The sequence below is a fragment of the Equus asinus genome, chromosome 11, assembly GCF_041296235.1.
Source record: "Equus asinus isolate D_3611 breed Donkey chromosome 11, EquAss-T2T_v2, whole genome shotgun sequence".
NCBI classification, from domain to species: Eukaryota; Metazoa; Chordata; class Mammalia; order Perissodactyla; family Equidae; genus Equus; species Equus asinus.
In genome coordinates, this window is record NC_091800.1 from 69519420 (window position 1) to 69540337 (window position 20918).

The 20918-nt window shown below is 35.7% G+C and overlaps 1 protein-coding gene across 1 annotated transcript in view; it reads left to right on the top strand.

Moving 5' to 3' along the window:
- The window catches only part of DNAJC3 (DnaJ heat shock protein family (Hsp40) member C3), a 69823-nt gene that overhangs the window by 38770 nt on the left and 10135 nt on the right, over positions 1–20918 (top strand). Inside the window, exons 5-9 of the mRNA XM_014864865.3 lie at positions 5333–5485; positions 7008–7189; positions 7629–7748; positions 10816–10921; positions 11006–11126. Of these exons, the coding sequence (XP_014720351.3) occupies positions 5333–5485; positions 7008–7189; positions 7629–7748; positions 10816–10921; positions 11006–11126 (682 nt within the window). The remainder of the gene's footprint in view (positions 1–5332; positions 5486–7007; positions 7190–7628; positions 7749–10815; positions 10922–11005; positions 11127–20918) is intronic.

The window sequence follows — 20918 nt, forward strand, 5'->3', positions numbered from 1 at the left end:
GAACAGTGTAACTTTTGCTAACCTGGTTGATGTAAGAAATGCAACTACATACATCTATGGTGTATGTTTCTGTTAGATTCTATTCTCTAACTATTTCTTCTCTGTCAATCCACCCTTCTCTTCCCTCCCCCAATTCATTTAGATTTTTCTTCCTTATTCTGTTCTTTCTACACTATTACACATACTATGTCTTTTTCTCTTAGTCATTACCTCAGGAATTTCAACGTGCATGCTTAATAACATTTGAAGGTAATCAATATCTTTAGCTTCCTCCAGAATAATACAGGGACCTTAGAATGCGTTGACTCAATCACCCTCCTCCTGACTTGGATACTATTGTTTTTCAAAAATGGGTCTTTCTAGTAACCAAAAGAGCATGGTACTGGCACAAAAACAGACACACAGATCAATGGAACAGAATCTAGAGCCCAGAAATAAACTCACACATCTGTGGACAGCTAATTTTCAACAAGGGAGCCAAGAACATACAATGGAGGAAGAGTCTCTTCAATAAATGGTGTTGGGAAAACTGGACAGCCACATGCAAAAGAATGAAAGTAGACCATTATCTTAGAGCATACACAAAAATTAACTCAAAATGGATGAAAGACTTGAATGTAAGACCTGAAACCATGAATCTTCTAGAAAACATAGGCAATATGCTCTTTGACATTGTCTTAGCAGCAGTTTTTCAAATACCATGTCTGACCAGGCAAGGGAAACAATAGAAAAAATTTAAAAATGGGACTACATCAAACTAAAAAGCTTCTGCACAGCAAAGGAAATCATCAACAAAATGAAAAGACAACCTAACAATTGGGAGAAGATATTTGCAAACCATATATCAGGTAAAGGGTTAATAGCCAAAATATACAAAGAACTCATGCATCTCAACAACAAAAAGCCAACAACCCAACTAAAAAGTGGGCGAAAGATCTGAAAAGTGATTTCTCCAAAGAAGATATACAGACGGCCAACAGATGCGTGAAAAGATGTTCAACATCATTAACTATCAGAGAAATGCAAATCAAAACTACAATGAGATATCACCTCACTCCTGTCAGAATGGCTATAATTAACAAGACAGGAAACAATAAGTGTTGGAGAGGATGCGGGGAGAAGGGAACCCTCATACACTGCTGGTGGGAGTGCAAACTGGTGCAGCCACTATGGAAAACAGTATGGAGTTTCCTCAGAAAATTAAGAATAGATCAACCATATGATCCAGCTATTCCACTGCTGGGTATTTATCCAAAGAACTTGAAAACACAAAGGCATAAAGATAGTTGCACCCCTATGTTCATTGCAGCATTATACACAATAGCCAAGACTTGGAAGCAACCTAGGTGCTCATCAAGGGGTGAATGGATAAAGAAGATGTGGTATATTTAAACAATGGAATACTACCCAGCCATAAGAAACAATGAAATCCAGCCATTTGTGACAACATGGAAGGACTTTGAGGGTATTATGCTAAGTGAAATAAGTTAGAGGGAGAAAGTCAAATACCATATGGTCTCACTCATAAGCAGAAGATAGAAACAACGACAAACAAACACATAGCAATAGACATTGGATTAGTGGTTACCAGAGGGGGTGGGGAGAGGGAAGAGGGCGAAAGGGGTGATGAGGCACACGTGTGTGGTGATGGATTGTAATTAGTCTTTGGGTGGTGAACATGATGTAATCTACACAGAATTTGAAATACATTACAGTGTAGACCTGAAATCCATATAATGTTATAATCCAATGTTACTGCAATAAAAAGAAAATTTGGTCTTTCTTCTTTTTGCTGTTCAATTTAGTATTATTTTTTGTATGGTTCCCTTGTTGTTAGATTGCAGAAGGAATTTATGAAGGCAAATTCTAGAAGTCACTGGAGAATGTTACCATATACCTCAAATATTACATATTTTTTGTTATTAAATAATATCAAATGAAAAATTTAAATTTGTGCTTCTCCCAAAACCATATTTAAATATAATAGGATTAGAAAGATTAATTTCTTGAGACAAGCAATTCAGTGAATGTATTTTATTCCAAAGTCTAATTTTATTTTGACGTAAGAGGAGTCAAACCGAGGTTTTATTATTCCAGGACCTTAATTGCTGTAACTTTAACAGAGGGTATCCAGTTTAAGTTGGCTAATATGTAATGCAATGGGAAATAAATTGAACATCTTTTTAAACTGTGTATTACATCTTTTACATTCTATCCTCATCTTGAATTTATTTATTATAGAGATGTCACAAAAGGAGGTTGGAATTTTTATTAGCCTTTTTTGGAGTACTTGCTGTATGTTACATAAAGTCTGTTTTTAATTTCTCAGTGACTGCTACTCAAGGTGTAGGTATTAATATCCTCCTTTTGTTGGTGAAGAAAATGCAGATAACATGTAGACAGTAATAAAGTTAGGATTTGGGCTTGGTTTTTTTTTTTCCCATTTAGACTTTATTTTAAAACATTAATACAAAATCTATGTGGAAATATTCACAACCTGGCCATTGAGAAATGGTAAAACTACTGTATTAGTTATCTGTTGCTGCATAACAAATTACTCAAAGTTAGCAGCTTAAAGCCACACACATTCGTGATCTCAGTTCATGGGGTCAGGAATCTGGGCAGGCTTAGCAGGGTCCTTTGCTCCTGGGTCTCTCACAGGCTATAGTCAAAGTGTCAGATAGGGCTGCAATATTATCTGAAGGCTCAGTTGGTGAAGGAACTGCTTCCAAACTCACTTGGTTGTTGGCAGGCTTTAGTTTCTCTTGAGCTGTCAACACTGAGGGCTCTGTTTTTTTCTGAGCTTTTAATCAGAGGCTTCCCTTGTTTTTTCTTAAGTGGGCCTCTCCAAAAATACCTCACAGCATGGCAGCTTGCTTCATCAGAGTGAGCAATGAGAAGGCAAGAGAGAGAGAGAGAGAGTACTAGCAAGATGGAAGTCACAGTGTTTTGTACCTAATTAAGGAAGTGACATCCTATCACCTTTGTCATTCTGTTTGTTAAAAGGAGTTACCAGCTATCTTAGACTCTGGGGGAGGGGATCACACAAAGGCATGAATTCCAGGTGAGGATCACCTGGGGCCATCTTAGAAGTCTGCCCACATTAACTACCAACCCACTGTTTTCATTTGAGGTCCCTGAAATAGGGGTGTATTTAGATTAGGTTAGAGGGCAGTTCACCTCTTTCAACAAGCCCCTATCCCATAGCTATTATGAGTTTTTATCCAGAAGCTCAGTGACCATTTAAATAGTCAGAAGAAATAAATAAAATATTGTCGTAGGGAGACATTTGGCAGAAAGGGTCAGAAATACAGAACACTAAAGAAGAGAAGGAGATCAGGAAAAATGAAAAAAGGAGGGAGGGAAATATCAGCAGGAATCTCTGCATGTAAATATCCTGGAACATGGGAAGGCAATTGGGAGGAGGCGGCAACCTTGTGGTAAGAGTGAAAGTCTTCATCTCACTTCATCTTCTTTAAAACTCTCCAGGGTTGTAAATAAATCCTTAGTTTGTTTCTCAAACTCTTTTCTTAGCTCCTTGAAAGAATCTCCTCCCTCTCCTTATCCTTCCCCCTCCTCCCACCACTCCCTCCTCGCCCCAAAAAGGCCCAGATGACCTGAGCTCATTCCCTCTTTCCCATTCCTGTTGCTGGAGTACTGAGTGAGGCTGAGCCCTCCATCCTCAACCTTGAGATTTAGTGCTTTCTCCTCATTTCCAACAAGAGAAATTTTGTGGAAGATACTAAAGTTTGGGAGAGGAAAGAGGAAAAACACAAATTCCGTCCAGAAGAGGTAGTCTCTAATACATTCTAATACATCCTATCCAAAAGGGAGCAGTACATATAGGGAACAAGTTGTCAGTAAACTTCTACTTTTACTCAAAGTGGCAGGGCACATACATTTATACTTTTCCAGTGTGGTCTATCAGAAGTATTCAGGACCACCCTGAGGATGATGAAACAAACACAGGCAAACATGCCAAGGCCCTAAAGCAGTTCCTTTCAACTTGGATAATTCAGTCATGCAGGGAAAATCCTCCCCCTAGACCGAGCTGAGGTTACCAATTCCTAGTTACCTATGAATACCTGGAGTCCTGTCCAGTCCTTCAAAAGCTAAGGGTTAAACAGACAAAATAGAATACCTGAAGTTCCTGAAAACCAAATGGTGAAATACAGAGCCTCTACCAAGAAATAATATTCTTAAGGTTTCTTAACCTTAAGTTAAGGTTTGGAGTGTTCTCTCCTACCAGGTGGCTAGTGGGGGTGTTTTTAAAAAATGAATCGACTAAAAGGGGAAGCAGTATGATCAGTCAATTGAAGGAGAGACATTTCTAGAAATAACCTACCATTGTCTGCACCTCACCCCAAATTGGAACTCATCAACTACAATTCTCATTGTAGTAAGAATATTAGATTTCAGAAATTGTTACATATAAATAGTAATCTTTAAAAAGTTCCCCCCAAATTTAGTAGCTTTTTAATGTAGGCACTCAGTTTTTCTGAGCTTAAGCTTAAGATTTTCCATCTGGAAGAAGAGATTGTTAAGAGCCGCTGTGCATGAGGCTGGACTGGGAGCAGGGATGAGCTGGGAGCAGACAAGGGGGGATTTTATTGGGGTGACAGAAATGGTCTAAAACTGGTGATCACTGTCGACTTGGTAAATTTATTAAACATCATGGAATTGTATACTCAAAATGAGTGAATTTTGTGGTATATAAATTATACCTTGATAAAATTGTTAAAAAAAAGAGACAACTTGTAAACCTCTTAAAACCATGTCCTAAGCCTTTTAATAAGGTATTAATTACTCTCTTATTTTTTCATGTAAATTCTTCCTTTCTTATTAACCTTAACCCCTCTGGTACCAAATCTTTTTCTATCATATAATCTCTAAAAAAACCCTGCTCTCTCCTTCAGTTTCCCTATGTTTTTGATAAAATTATTTTATACTTAAAAATAAGTACTTAGGAAATATAACTAGAAGGCAAAATATATAAAACTCAAGTAATTCTGCAGAGCTCTATGTAAGAAAGTGAGAGAGGTGCTTTCCTGTCTTCGTTCTTCTCTACCCTCTCGCTTTCCTAAATATAACTCAGGTCTTTTGACTGTAGCTCCACTGCTCGCTCTTATGCACCGTATTGGTGGAAATAAAGAGCCTTTGCCGCTGCCTCCCACGGTGATTAGCACCAGGGAGCAAGTCTGTGGACAGCCAGCGTCTCTGTCCTTTTCCCTCACTGAACTGAAGTATTTGCAATGGTCAGATTGTTGTGTATATTATGGGTATTAGATTTAAGAGATTAAAAATGCTGTTTAATTTCTTATTATTGTTATAGCTCAAATCAAATCCGAGTGAAAATGAAGAAAAGGAAGCCCAGGCTCAACTTATAAAATCTGATGAAATGCAGCGTTTGCGTTCACAAGCACTTGATGCTTTTGAAAGCTCGGATTATACTGCTGCTATAACCTTCCTTGATAAGATTTTAGAGGTAAGTTTGTTAGATATTGCGGCTAACAAGCCTAACACTGCTTCTTACTATAAGGCATGTTTATACACTTCGACCTGTTATATACCACAAAAACCTAGATGGGATAAAATCAGATTGGTCCTTGTGCTTTCAGCCCTTCATTGAGAGATGGTGTCTATGTACGTAGAACACAATTTGGAACTGAAGTTTTCAGTAAATGTAGTGAATGTGCTGTGGAGTGGGAGTTACCTATTTTTAGACGTTGCTTGCTTTGCTACTTTTGTTTGATTTTGCAGTTTTTTAGGGGAAGAAAACTCTAGAGGTTAGATAATGAGGTAATAGATGAAAGACTTGGTTGAAGGTAAGGAAAAATAATGTTTGGGAGGAAAGAGGAGTGTTTAGAGGGAGAAGCTCCTAGGGAAGAAGGCAGATGAAGTTTATAGGATCCAGAGAGCTCTAGATAGGGGAAACCAAAGTCTAGAGTTTCCTTGCCTCTGAAGGACTTAACAACAAATGGTTTCAGAAGGAAGTCTACTAAAATATTGAAATGGAAGCCGGCATAATTCATATTTGTCATTTTCACAGTGCTTTGATGTACAGTTTCATTTCATTTTGGCAGGAAACTTGTGATGTATGTAGAATGGGCACCACTTTGATAATTTTATAGAGGAGATCATGTGATATAGTCCAGTGGAATTCACGTGTTTTTTTTGTTAATGCTTTATTAAGGAAGTATAAGTATAAGGTTATAATTTTTACCTTCTAGTAGTTAGAGAATTTGTTTTGACCTAGCTTATTGCCTATGATATTTAGTTTATGTACAGTGTTGATTTTGATATCCTAACATAAGTGAAAAGTTGACATGACTTCAGAACAGCTCTAAGAAGTATGTAAAAATACTACTACAGGTCTTATTGGTGAGCTTTTGGGTTTATATTTTGAAGAATACTAGTGTGTTTACTACACATTGTCAACTTTGATAAAATAGAAAAGGTGAAACCTCCACCTTCTCACATTGTTTTTCTCTTTATTTTCGTGATGTGAGGATTTAACTTGAAGAAGGTGACATTTTATAAAAGAGAATTTCATTGGTTATTAGTAGAATAAAAATATTTTGTGAATTTAGAGACTAGATTTTAGTTTTTGAGATTAGAAATGAGAATTGTTTAGGTACACAAATCTGATTAGTAAATATTCTCTTCAAAATTAAATATGCTTCACCGGGAACCGTCTTCTAAAGTAAATGCTATCTTTTCTTATTTTCAGAGTTTTAGAATTATATAATTGAAGGGGGTAGGAAAAAGGCCTTGTTAGTATGTATATCCCTTACCACATTAGAATTTATTTAAGGTATCCTTGGAGAAATTATTTTGTCACATCTAAATTGTATCAGACTTTTTAACACTATTCACAATATAGAAGTCATCACATTAATTGAGGATGTTTTATGTTGATAAATATGTAGTAAAATATGTGGGATGCAAGTATGAATGTGCGTAATTTACTGTTTCTTTCTTAAAGTCTAGTTCTTTTGTTTCTCAAGGTTTGTGTTTGGGATGCAGAACTACGGGAGCTTCGAGCTGAATGTTTTATAAAAGAAGGGGAACCTAGGAAAGCGATAAGTGACTTAAAAGCTGCATCAAAATTGAAGAATGATAACACTGAGGCTTTTTATAAAATCAGCACACTGTATTATCAACTAGGAGACCATGAACTGTCCCTCAGGTCAGTTCTAGTGACGTACACATCTCATCATCTTTTTATTGTTAGCAGTAAGATAATCTCATTTTCTTTTTAATTTTAAATTAATAAAATTATGGTTAAGGCTGTTTTTATACTTCATATATTTTGTATCTCTAAATAATTCTGTTTCCACATAATTTATTTTCATGAAGTATGCTTATTAAAATAAATAGGAGGGCTATTATATTTGTAGAAGAAAAATGGAGTGTTCAATGTATAACTCTCTTTAAGTCATTTGAATTTGAATTAATAAGTATGTGCATAGTACAATGCCATATATAAAAGTGTATGGTAAATTATTGTCAGTATGTTTTGTTTGTTACAAACAAAAAACACCTTTCATGTGATTTCTGTAGTATGGAAAAACCATTTATTAATTATTTTGACTTGGAGTATTTTCCTCTTTTTAATACATGAGCAGTGAAGTTCGTGAATGTCTTAAACTTGACCAGGATCATAAAAGGTGTTTTGCACACTATAAACAAGTAAAGAAACTTAATAAGCTGATTGAGTCAGCTGAAGAGCTCATCAGAGATGGCAGGTAAGAGTATGCTTGTCTAGAATATGCTTGCTTTCGCTTGTGTGTTTTGTGGACGCAAAAGAAAAATTGAACTGCTTTCTCTTTTAGTCCTTAGCCGTTGAAGGTGGAGTATCTTAGATGGTACGGGGTCTTAGCAAAACTACCACAATTGTACATTTTTTGAATAAGGCAGGTATAAATGATGCTAACTGCATAGTGTGCAGCAGATTTATTTATATTTCACCAAATATTCATTGAGTTTCTCCTGTATCAGGCACTGCTATGTACTAGGGCTGCAGACATAAATATGACTATAGTTTTCGGTCTTAAGAAGCTTATAGTTTAGTGTAGGAGACAGGCATGTAAATTGATTATTAAAAGATAATGTTTTATCTAGAGTGATAGAGATGCATACAGATTTTCTCGCAGTATAGGATTCTGGGTTAACAGTTCGTTATGGCATCTGAAAAATATCATGCCACTTCTATCTGGCCTCTTTGGTTTCTGATGAGAAATCTGTTGTTATTCTAATTATTTTTTACCCCGTAAGATATTTTCCTCTGACTGCTTTCAAGATCTTTTCCTTGTCTTTTGATCTTAAAAGTTTGATTATGTTGTATCTTGCCATGGATTTCTTTGCGTTTATCATATTTGGAGTTCACTTAGCTTCTAGAATATGTAGGTTTATGTCTCTTGTCAAATTTGGGAAGTTTCCGGCCATTATTTCTTGGAGTACTTTTTCAGCCCTGCCTCTCTCAGCTTTCCTTGTTAGACTCTGGTTAACATAAATGTTAGCTCTTTTGTTATAGCCCCACAGCTCCCTGAGGCTCTGTTCGTTTTTTTTTCAACTTTATTTCTCATTGTTGTTTGGATTTGGTAATTTCTGTTGTTCCAATTCACTGATTTTTTTCTCTGTCCCCTGTGTTCTGCTGTTGAACACATTCAGTGAGCTTTTTATTTCACTTTTTATATTTTTCAGTTTTTATCTTGTGTTTCTTCACTGAGACTTTCTCTTTCTTTGCCGAGGCATTCGAGTTCTTCATTGGCTTTAAGCATGTTTGTCATTGCTGCTTTTTGCATGGCTGCTTTAAAATCTCTGTCAGATAATTCTTTTTTTTTTTTTTTTTTTTTTGAGGAAGACTAGTCTTGGGCTAACTGCTGCTGATCCTCCTCTTTTTGCTGAGAAAGACTGGCCCTGAGCTAACATCTGTGCCCATCTTCCTCTACTTTATATGTGGGATGCCTACCACACCATGGCTTACCAAGTGGTGCCATGTCCACATCTGGGATCCGAACTGGCAAACCCGGGCTGCTGAAGCAGAACATGGGCGCTTAACAGCTGCGCCACCGGACCGGCCCCTCTGTCAGATAATTCTAACATATCTGTCTTCTTGGTGTTGGAATTTATTGTCTTTTCTCATTGTTTGAGATCTTCCTAATTCTTGGTATGATGAGTGGTTTTTATTTGAAACCTGGACATTTTCATTTTATAAAACTCTGGTTTTTATTTAAATCTTCTCTTTTGCTGGGTTTTCTAACACTGTTTCCAGCAAAGCAAGGGCGGGCACCATCCTGTTGCTGCCAGGTGGAGGTAGAAATTTCTCACTTGGCCTTCCTTGCTACTCGAGGGGTGGGGCTTCTTACTATGCTTGGTGCAGGTGGGATTTGGGGGACTCATTTCTGGCTGTGGATGGAAGTCCTGGCTCGCTACTTGGCCTTCTCTGCCACTAACCCTGGCAGGCGTGTGGGCACGCCTCGTTACAGCCCCACCAGAGAAGAAGTCTAGGTTCTCCACTCGACTGCTGGCTTTGGTGGAGTGGAGCCATAATTTTCTCTGTGGCGTTTGGCTAGAGTAGAGCTGTTATTGTCAGAAAGCTTTCTGTCTTTCTAGGCCACTCTTTCTAGGCCTTTTATCTTAGGAGAGCAGGCTCTTGCTCGTTTTTTGTCTGCACCCATTGGCATTTCTGGGTTGCTGGCTTCTTCAGCTCCACGTCTGAGGTATCTGATGCAAAAAGAAACCCAGGGAACTTACCACACCAAGTTTTTCCTCAGGCCCCTGGTCTCTAGCTGATCTTCCTTCTTCTCTCCCCTTTTCTGAGTCTTTTTATATTTTAACAAATATATGATGTCGAGGGTATTTAGACAGATATCTGGCTGGAGGAATTGGGGAAAGTACTATTTCACCTTCCCCAAAGCTAGGTTTTTTTTTTTTAGTGAAGTGCAGTATTTTCTAATTGAACCTTTTATTTCAAGCTAATTATAGTTTCACATATAGTTGTAAGAAATAAAGCAAGGTCTTGCATACTCTGTGCAGTTTCCTACAATTGGACCATCTTGGAAAACTATAGGACAATATTTCCACCAGGATTTTGACGTTGACAGCCAGCTTTTGTTTGAAGTGTTGTATTTAAACCTGTGTTTGAATGCGTCAGTGGTTGAATGTGAAGACTGCAGCACTTAAGGAATGATGTGCTCAATGGCATGGAAATCATCTTCTAGGTCGCCGTTACTGAGCAAAGTAACAGTGGATAACACGGCTACGGCTTTTCACCAGTTTAAAGCAAAATACTGACACAGCTTTATTATTCTTAGAAAGCTGGTAAAGTTGGGAATTTAAGCAGTTTCCTTCTGCAAGGAACCATGTTGTACTTAGTTGTGAATATTGACATTCATTATATAAAATAATAACTCCATTATTTCATCAAAGTGTGTAGTGGCAAGAAGTAAAACCTGATCTGTTTTGCTAAAAGTGCTCTGTGTAAGTCAGACTTTAATAAGGTGTTTTACTCAGTTCAAAATTATGAGTGTTTTTCTGTAAGGAAATTCATCATTTTGTTTGATTGATACTCACAGGTATGCTTTGATTTATCCATATACATTTTCTTGGTCATGTGTTTTATCTCCTAACTCTTAACTGCAGAGACTACCTTCCTTGGTACTCTAGATAATAAGGTAAAAGCAGTGTCTGAAGGCATGTGCTTATTCAGGTGAATTGATTAAGCAACATAGAGTGAAGAGTAGAGGGTCCTCTCCTTACCTCTGGAGGTAGAATTTCATTGTTACTTATCATGATTTGCTCATTTAATAGATACACAGAGGCGACCAGCAAATATGAATCTGTCATGAAAACAGAGCCAAGTGTTTCTGAATACACAATTCGTTCAAAAGAAAGAATTTGCCACTGCTATTCTAAGGTAATAGTTGACTTGTTCCCAGAAATGTAAAAACTTAACATATGGAATAACAACAATAAATCCTTTTCTCACATTTACTTTTAGGATGAGAAGCCTGTTGAAGCTATTCGAGTGTGTTCTGAAGTTTTACAGATGGAACCTGACAACGTGAATGCTCTGAAAGATCGAGCAGAGGCCTATTTAATAGAAGAAATGTATGATGAAGGTAAATCTTTGAGGACTTTGATGTGCAACATCTAAAAGTTGAAGTGTATGAAATTAGCACATGTTTAACATACTTTTGTGTTGAACAAGTTTACCAGAGTACCTGGAAATGTTGGCAGTTTTAGAAAAATGGCAGAGAACCTGAAAATTACTCTTCCTTAGTGAAACTTGAAAGGTTTTCCGTATGAAGAAAGAGTTGTGCTGTTGAAACTAGTTCAGAGAATATAAAAATAAAAATTTTAACTTTCTTTGTTGTAGACAAGTTAGAAAAGATAAATAACAAAATAGAAAATTTAAATTGTAGATCTCATATCATTTAGAGATAATCACTATTCATTTTGGATTTATATCTTTCAGACTTTTGTCTATGCATATATACATATATTTTATTCTATATATGTATATATATTCTCTGCCTGTGGATGGTATACATATTATACGTATGTGTACATATATATGTCATACATGCCTAACTATAAAAGGATCACCTGTGACCTCTGAGCTGTTCAGTGGTTAGCATAGCTGCCCACCCTGCTTTGTTCAAGTTGACGTATCAGAGTTTTCTGCTAGATGTTGTAAGGACCTTGAATAAAGGCAGTACCCTATTTTTGGAAGATAACTAAGGCATATACCGTAATAGCCAGTTTTTGAAAAATAGAATCCTTTCATATATATTGTTTTGTGACAAAATGCAATGAACATTTAAATGAGATGGTTTTTAAAAGAAGTGAGCCTTATAGTCCTTATTGCAAAGTTTTTGTTTCTAATCAGGTAAAACATTTTAAATTGAAAACACTAAGAGTATTTTTTTGGTGAAACTTGGTTTGTGGTACTCTTTTTGTTTTTCAGTTAAGTGCTGATATTTATTTAATAAAAAAGTATGCAGCTATTAAAATAATGTTAAATTTTAATGCCATGCAAAAGTAATCCTATTGATAAGTGGTAATTGTGGATAAAATTTTAAATGCAGCGAGGATGCATCTGCAACAATGATAAAACCTATACTAAGAAGGATGTAACTATACTTATAATTAAGAAGGGTTTGTGGTACCTGTTTTCAAGGCAAACTGATCAATCACTTTTTCCCTGAGTTGAAAAAGATGTTGCTCCTAAGCAGTTTCCTGGGAGTGATGACAATTCTGGTTGCTACTGTTTGTGGGACATTTTTATAGTATAGTCCTCAAGGTCTGATTGAGGCTTGAAATGTATGCAATCAAAATGATAAATTTTAATATTCATAAGAATGCTTCAATAAGGCAGGTAATATCCATAGAAGAAGCCTTTAGCATATTTGTTCTTTTCACTTCTGAGCTCTGTATCTACTCAGTGAGGGGGCTGCACTCTAGGATTTTGCATTCTGGTTAGGTTTTGAAACTCTTCAGCAATGGTACTTTGTCATCTGTATGTAAACCCTCAGCTCTAACTGAAATTAGAGACGCTGCACAAGAATATGAAAAGCTTAGCTGTTAGAAAAGTGTTAAATCTTGTAGGCTACTAAATATAATTTGAAAGATGCCTTTGTAACTTGAATGTTAACCTGATTTATTTTTAGGGAAACTTGACAGCTTAATTCTTAAAGAAAAAGATGTCTACTACTAATTTAATAGAATAGATCTGTCTTTGAAGCCTGTTTTTTCCTTTAAAATTTTATTTTATTTTTTATTGGAGTGTAATTGACATACAGTATTCTATTAGTTTCAGGTGTGCGTCTTAGTGATTCGGTATTTATAAACATTACAAAATGATCAGCACAATAAGTCTAGTTACCATCTGTCACCATACAAAGTTATTATAATATTATTGACTATATTCCCTGTGCTATACATTACATCCGCATGACCTATTTATTTTGTAACTGGAGGTTTGTACCTCTTAACCCCTTCACCTATTTTGCCCACCCTCCACCCCCACCCCTCTCTGGTAACCACCAGTTTGTTTCCTGTATCTCTGAGGGTTTTTTTGTTTATTTGTTTTGTTTTTTAGATTCCACATATAAGTGAGATCATATGGTATTTGTCTTTCTCTGTCTGACTTATTTCACTCAGCATAATACCTTCTAGGTCTGTCATCTGTGTTATCACAAATGACAAGATTTCATTCTTTTTTTCATTCTTTTTTGTGTGTGTATGTTTGTTCTTTATCCCTTTATCTATTGATGGACACTCAGGTTGGCTGTTGTGAATAATGGTGAAGTGAACATAGGGGTGCATATATCTCTTTGAATTAGTGTTTTCATTTTTTTTGGATAAATACTCAGAAGTGGAATAGTTAGATCATATGGTAGTTCTATTTTTAATTTTTTGAGGAACCGCCATACTGTCCATAGTGGCTGCACTAATTTACATTTCCACCAACAGTATACAAGGGTTCCCTTTTCTCCACACCCTCACCAACATTTATTTTTTGTCTTTTTGATAATAGCCATTCTGATAGGTGGAGGCAAAAATATACAGTGGGGGAAGACAGTCTCTTCAATAAGTGGTGTTGGGAAAACTGGACAGTCACTCGCCAAAGAATGAAACTGAACTACTATCTTATACCATATACAAAAATAAATTTAAAATGGATAAAAGACTTAAATGTAAGACCTGAAACCATAAAACTCTTAGAAGAAAACATAGGTAGTCAGCTCTTTGACATTGGTCTTAGCAATATTTGTTTGGACCAATCTCCTCAGGCAAGGGCAAGAAAAGCAAAAATAACAAATGGGATTACATCCCATTACATCAAACCAAAATACTTTTGCACAGTGAAGGAAACCATCAACAAAATGAAAAGGTAACATACTGAATGGGAGAAGATATTAAATTGTACATCTGATAAGGGATTAATAGCCAAAATATTTGAAGAACTTATACAAGTTAATATAAAAGGAAACAACCAACCTGATTAAAAAGTGGGCAGAGGACTTGAATAGACATTTTTTCAAAGAAGACATATAGGTGGCCAATAGGCACATGAAAAGATGCTCAGCATCACTAATCATCAGGGAAATGCAAATCAAAACCACAATGAAATAAAAATTTCTTTTAAATAGGAGTTTATTCTTTGTCTCTTGGGGGGGGTTTAGATTATGCACTAGGGAATCTTTCTGATTTATGGTTTTACAAGAGTAAAATGGTCATTTGAGTCATAAGTATGGAAATTAAGCATGGAGAGAGAGAGAATAGGTTGCTAGGTCTCTAAATTTGGGGGAGTAGGGAGAAAAGCCTGTATAGTTGGAACTTAAAGGTATTATTTGACTTGTTTGGATTTGAATCAGAGGTTTACCAAATGATGTCAATGAATAATAATCTTACTTAACTAGGTTAAATAAAAATATGTTGAAGTCCTAAGTTAAAATATGAAGGCTTTCCATATTCTGTTCGCTGGTATTACCTATTTTTAAATCAGCAATTTAAAATGAGGGTAGGTATATAATGAATGAAGAAAGAATAGGGTTAGGGTAGTGAGTAATAGAACATGGAAATTTATTAATTTTGAGCTTGTGATAGAGTTATCAGGAAAGATATTAGGGGATTTCACTCACTAGAACATGAGTGTACAAATACTTCTTCCAGACCCTCCTTTCAGGTTTTCTGGGTATATACCCAGAGGTGAAATTGCTGGATGATATGTACTTTTTAATCTTTTGAGGAACTGCCATACTGCTTTCCATAGTGGTTGCACCATTTGCATTCCCACCAGCCTGTATCTGTGGTGTGTACTCCAGTGCTTTGAATACAGTTGGTGATATTTCTCAACTGTTGATAGAGAAATTATAGTACAAAATTAAATTTTATAATCTGCTAGGAAATGGAATTCTCTTTGTCTTTTACTGTTAGTACTGTTATCTCTTTTCCACTATAAAAATTTCAACAAAACACATGTATAGAGCACATTGATGTATCAGATTCAGTTAGAGTGCAGGCCACGTTATGTCCCTGTGCAGAATTAAACATAGTTTGTCTCCTCTCTTTTTAAATCAGCCTAAAATATATTGGTTAGGCTTACCCTCAGAGTCCAGTGTTAGAGTGTGCTCTCCTTTAGGAAGTTTAACTTTAAATTGTTCTGCTCTCTTTTGTGTCAGAAATAGCTCACAGTTCTCTTACACTTCTGTGCTAATAATGGGCCTGTATTATAAGGGTTTTTGAATAAAACTTTCCCTTTGTTGTCTAAGGTTGAATATATATAAAACATAGTAGTAGAAAACTTTTAATTTTCATTGTCTATTATTCTGACAGTCTCATAGCAGATAAATATTCTCCTCAACATTTTATTAGGAGAAATTTCAAATATAGGGAGAAGTTTAAAGAATTTTACAGTGAACACTCATGTCTTCACCATCTAGATTCTAAAATTAACGTTTTTATTATGTTTTATCACATTTACTATCTCTCTATCCTTCCGTCAGTTCATCTTTCTTAGATGAATTAAAAAAAGTTGTAGACTTTGGTTTACTTTTCCCCAGATACTTCAACTTACAGGTCATTAACTAGAATTTGTTTACTGTCTTCCTTTTTTTTTCTTTTTTTGGGGGGAGGTGATTTTAGGCATAATGAAATGCACAAATCTTAGGGATACCTGCCCCGTGTTCTGATACCCGTACAACCTTTTAACGAGAAAAGTTATTCATGACACTTGTTAAAGACCTTAAGGAAGACTTTATTCCAGGGGGGACTGTCACGATAGGTACAGGGACACTGCAGTGGGGTCTTGGAGTGAGAGAGAGAGAGAGAGAGAGACTGGGCTCAACTCTGACTCCAACAAGGACAGGTGGGGATTTATAACCAGGATGCAGGGTGGGGGTCAGTGGATGGAAAATTACTAAGAGGCAACATCAGGGAAAAGGCGGATTCTTGCTAGGTGGACTCAATTGAATTCTTGCTGAAGGCAGGCCAGGGTAGGGGATGAGGAGTTCAATCAGATATAAGATTCAAAGTTGGTCAGATACCAAGCGTGGGAGATTTTAGCTAAACTGACTGAGCAGGATTCTTGCTTAAACTGGATTCTACAGGGACAGAGAGGGAAGCCCAAGGTTGTGCCTTAGTCAGAAAGAGGACTCACTCGGAGGAGCCTGACTAAAGTTTTGGTCAAAAGAGACGGTCTTTGTCAAACTCCAACTACTTTCAAGATAGGGAATGTTACGCTACCCTTTTGTCCCTTACCAGTCAGTCCCCATCCTACCCCCAGCAGGCAGCCATTGTTCTGATTTTCTCCATCGTAGATTAGTTTGACCAGTTCTGCATCTTCATATCTGCAGAACCATATGTGTGTCCTCTTTCGTATCAGGCTTCCTTCATTCAGCATGTTTTTGAGATTTATTTATGTTGTTACATACATTGGTAGTTCATTCCTTTTTACTCCTGAAGAGGAGAAATTGGCAAACTTTTCTATAAAGGGCCAGAGGGTAAAAATTATAGGCTCTGTGTGCCATGCAGTCTCTGTTGCTACTGCTCAGCTCTGCCACTGCAGTGCAAGAGCGGCCACGGACAACACGCAAACACACAGATATGACTGTGCTCCCATGAAACTTGATTTTAAAACAGATAGTGGGCTGGAAGCACTTTTATTTTTCTACTATAAAAGAAGGGAGAGCATTCATTATTTCACCATTAATCTTATCCTTGAAGAGTGTTCTGTTTTATGTCTATACCACGCTTTGTTTATCCATGCTCATATTAAATGGATACCTGGACGGATTTTAGTTAGCATGAAAAAAGTTGCCATGAACATTATTCTGCAAGGCTTTTTTTAGACATATGTTTTCATTTATCTTGTGTAAATGTCTAGGAGTGGAATTGCTAAGTCATAGGGTAAGGTGTATGCTTAGTTTTAAAAGAAACTGCTAGATACTTTTCTAAAAAGTAATTTACATTTTACACTCCCACAAATAAAGTATGAGTTCCAGTTGCTGTGCATCCTTGCGAATGTGTAGTGTTGTCAGTTTTTAACATTTTATACCTTTTGGTGTGTGTTAGTGCTGTCTCATTGTGGCTCTAATATGTGTTTCTTTGATGACTATGGTTGTTGAATACTTTTTCATGTGCTGCTTGTATATTCAAATATCTTCCGTTGTGAAGTGTTCACATCTTTACCCATTTGATAAAACTTTTCTTTTTGTTATTGAGTTGTAGAAGTTATGTATATATTTGTGTTTTTCTCCTTTGTTTTGTTATTGTGATAAATTACATTGATATTTCTAAAGCTAAATCAACCTCGAATTATTGAAATAAACCATTCTTGGACATGATGTATGATCCTTTTTAGATATTGCTGGATTTGGTTTGTTAATGTTTTAAGAAGTGTGCATCTATGTTCATGAGGGATATTGCTTTGTAACTTCTTTTTTGTAATATGGTTGTCAGATTTTAGTGTTAAGGTTGTGCTGGACTCTGAGAAATTGTTCCCTTTTCTTTTATTTTCTGGAAGAGTTAAGGTTGGTGTTATTTCTTCTTTAAAGTATGAGAGAATTCACTAGTGAAACCATCTTGGTCCTGGAGTTTTCTTAGTAGGAAGGTTTTTGCTGACAAATTAAGTTGTCTTTAATCAATATAGGGCTATTCCTATTTTCTGTTTCCTGCCGTGTTAGTTTTTCTAAGTTGTGTCTTTCAAGGAATTTGTTCCTCTACGTTGCTGAATTTGTTGGTATAAAGTTTCTAATATTATCTTATTATTCTTTTAACGTCTGTAATTTCTGAAGTGATGATTCCTCATTCATATAGTGATAATTTGTATTTTTTTTTTTTTCCTGTTGGTCAGTGCAGTTAGAGTTTGGTCATATTTGTTGGTCTTTTGAAGGAAACAACTTATGGATTTGTTAATGTTTTCTATGATTTTTTCTTTATTATTTCATTGATTTCTTCTCTTTATTTCCTTCCTTTGACTGACTTTGGGTTTACTTAGTGCTTTCCCAGCTTCTTAAGGTTGAACTATCATTGATTTTAGGCCTTTTTTTTTTTTAACATAAGCATTTCAAGCTGAACTTCTCACATTATTTCATTTTATCTTTGGTTTGAAATGTATTTTAATTTACCTTCTGATTTCTTTGATGCATGGATTGTTTAGATGTGTTTTAATTTTCAAATATTTGGTGGTTTCCTAGGTACCTTATTATTGATTTCTAATTTAATTCCTTTGTGCTCAGAGAACACACTCTGTATAATTTCCTTCCTTTTCAATTTATTTAGATTTGTTTCCTTTTAAATTTATGTAGACTTGTTTTGTAGTGCAGCATGGGATCTATCTTGCTGAATGTTCTTTGTGCACTTGAAAATAATGTATATTTTGCAATTGTTGGGTGTAATGTTTTTGTTAGTTTCCCATCAGTTGCTGAGAGGGGAGAGTTGTTAAGATTGTGGAAATTGCAAACTTTCCTCTTTCCCTTTAATATTGTTTGTTTTTCCTTCATGCATTTGAAGCTGCGCTATTAGTAGCCTACATGTGTATGACTGTTAAATTCTATGGGTGAACTCCTCCTCCTCCTATCAATTCCAGAAGGGAGTACTGCAGTATTCTCAGAAAATGCAGAGGAAAAGTGACTTTCAACTCAGACTTTTATATATAGAAAACTATCAATTATGGTAGTTTTTTGGTAATTATCTGGAAGGTTTCCTTTTTCAGTGTTGTGGAATCTCCATGGAAAGCTTGCTGCTTTATTGGGAGGTGACTTTTTGACAACTTTCTCCATGAAAATTGTTCTGTTTAGGTTTTCTGTCTCTTTTGGGCTCAGTTTGAGTTACTCTCTTGAGTTTTCAAGTTTATTTGTACAGAGTTTAGCAAAGAAGTCTCATTATTTTAATTTCTTCTGTCATTATGGTTATTTCTTCTTATTTTTTGTATTTGAGCTTGCTTCCTTTTCTTGATTGGAAGTATTTATTGATTTTTGCCAAGAAATAAGCTCAACTTGTTCTATTCTTTTTCTATTTCATTAATTTCTGTTTTTGTCTTACAAGTCACCTTCTTTTTCTAACTTTGAATCACATGATTGATTAATTCATTTTTCTCCTTTAATTTTTATTGAACCATTATGGCTATGAATTGCCCTCTCAGGACTGCTTGAGCTATGTCCTATAGGTTCTGAAACATAGTGTTTTCATTATTATTTTCTAGATCATTTGCAATTTTTATTTTTATATTCCTTCTTTGTCTTAAGAGTTGGAAAGTTTAAAAATTTCTAGGTGGGAAAGGCATTTTATTTTTTGATTATTAATTTCTAGTGTTATAACATTGTGATCAAAGAATGTTTTTACTTCTTCCATTTTTTGGAATTTATAAGTGTTTTCTTTTTGACCTGAAATAGCTGACTTCATGAGTCACAGGGACTTGAAAGTAGGTGTACTCTCTTGTTTCTGGGATAGAATTTGGCATATCAGTTAGATCTACCTTATATTGTGGTCTTCCTTTTCTTGCCTTCTTTTTGTCTACAGAGGTAAAAGTTTCCCTCCACTAGCGTGTTTGTCTCTCCTAATATCTCTTATAATTTCTGCTTTATAAATGTTGCTGTTCTTTCACTTGATGCACAGATATTCATTGTATCTTCATTATTATTTCTAGCTTTTAACATTATGTCCCCCCTTTTTTTTCTGTTTAATGTTTTAGACCTAAATTCTAGTGATCTGATGTTGAGGTTGTCAACTGTATTTGAATTTGCCTGGGGAAACTTTGACCACACTTTTATTGTTAGCTCTTTGGAATCACTTTGTTTCAGGTGTGTCTCTCGCATAGAGTTGGGTTTTGCTTTGTGATCCAATATGAAATTCTTGTAAATGGTTCAGTTAAGCACATTTACACTTATTGGTAAGATGGATATGTTTGGTCTGAGTTCTGTCATTGTTTTGCTGAGAATTTTTGTTATTTGGCCTGTATTATTTTGTGTACTGTTTTGGTATTGAAGGTTTGCATTTTTCTTCTTGGTTGTTTCTACAGTTTTATTAACTTAGCCCTCTTTCTTTGGGCAATATCTATTAGTTTCCTATAGTGAGGAACAATATTAGTGTGTTTCTTCTGCTTCTTCCCTTTTCCTCTATCATTTAATAGCTGTTAATGAAATTCTCTTTAGTATTTACCTTTGACTTATCAGTGGGTGATGTTTTCTGATTGTTTCAGCTGTAAATGGTAGGAATTAATGAACTTTCTCATCTTCTCTCCCCATTCTTCTCCTATATTTTTGTTATCTGTATCCCTTCTGTATTGTCAGGGCATACATTTTACTCTATCATAGTAATTCCCTGGTTTATTTTAGTCTCAGTTCTACATTAAATATCTTCAGTATGTGCCATCCCTCCTTTGGCTGTGGTTTCTCTAGCCTTCTCTTGGCGAGTTGATCCTATTGTAGTAGTTTCCTTGAGGGGCTCCTGAGAAATTTTTTTTTCTGATTTCTTCTATGTTTAAAGCTGTTTGTACCTTTTACACTTAAAAGATGGCTTGGCTAGATAATAAAATCCTCTGCTCACACTTTTCCTGTATATCTTGTAGTTATTGTTCCATTCTCTTCTGCCACTGAATATTGCTATGGAAAATCTGGGGCCAGGCTTTTTGTTTTTGGTCTGGCTGCCCAGAGAGCCCTTATCTTTCAAGTGTGTTAATTATACTAGGATATATGTTAATGTTTACCATTCTCATCCAGTTTGCCTTGGCCCCTAGTATGCCCTTTCAATATATAGATTCACCTTTTATTTCAGGAAAATTTTCTTAAATTTAATCTGAATTGTTTTGTTCTGTTCTATGGGTTTGGTTTTCTGCTTCAAAGATCCAGTTATGTAGAGGTTGTGTTCGCTTTGCTTGTCATCTGTAGCTGTAATTTTTTTGAACT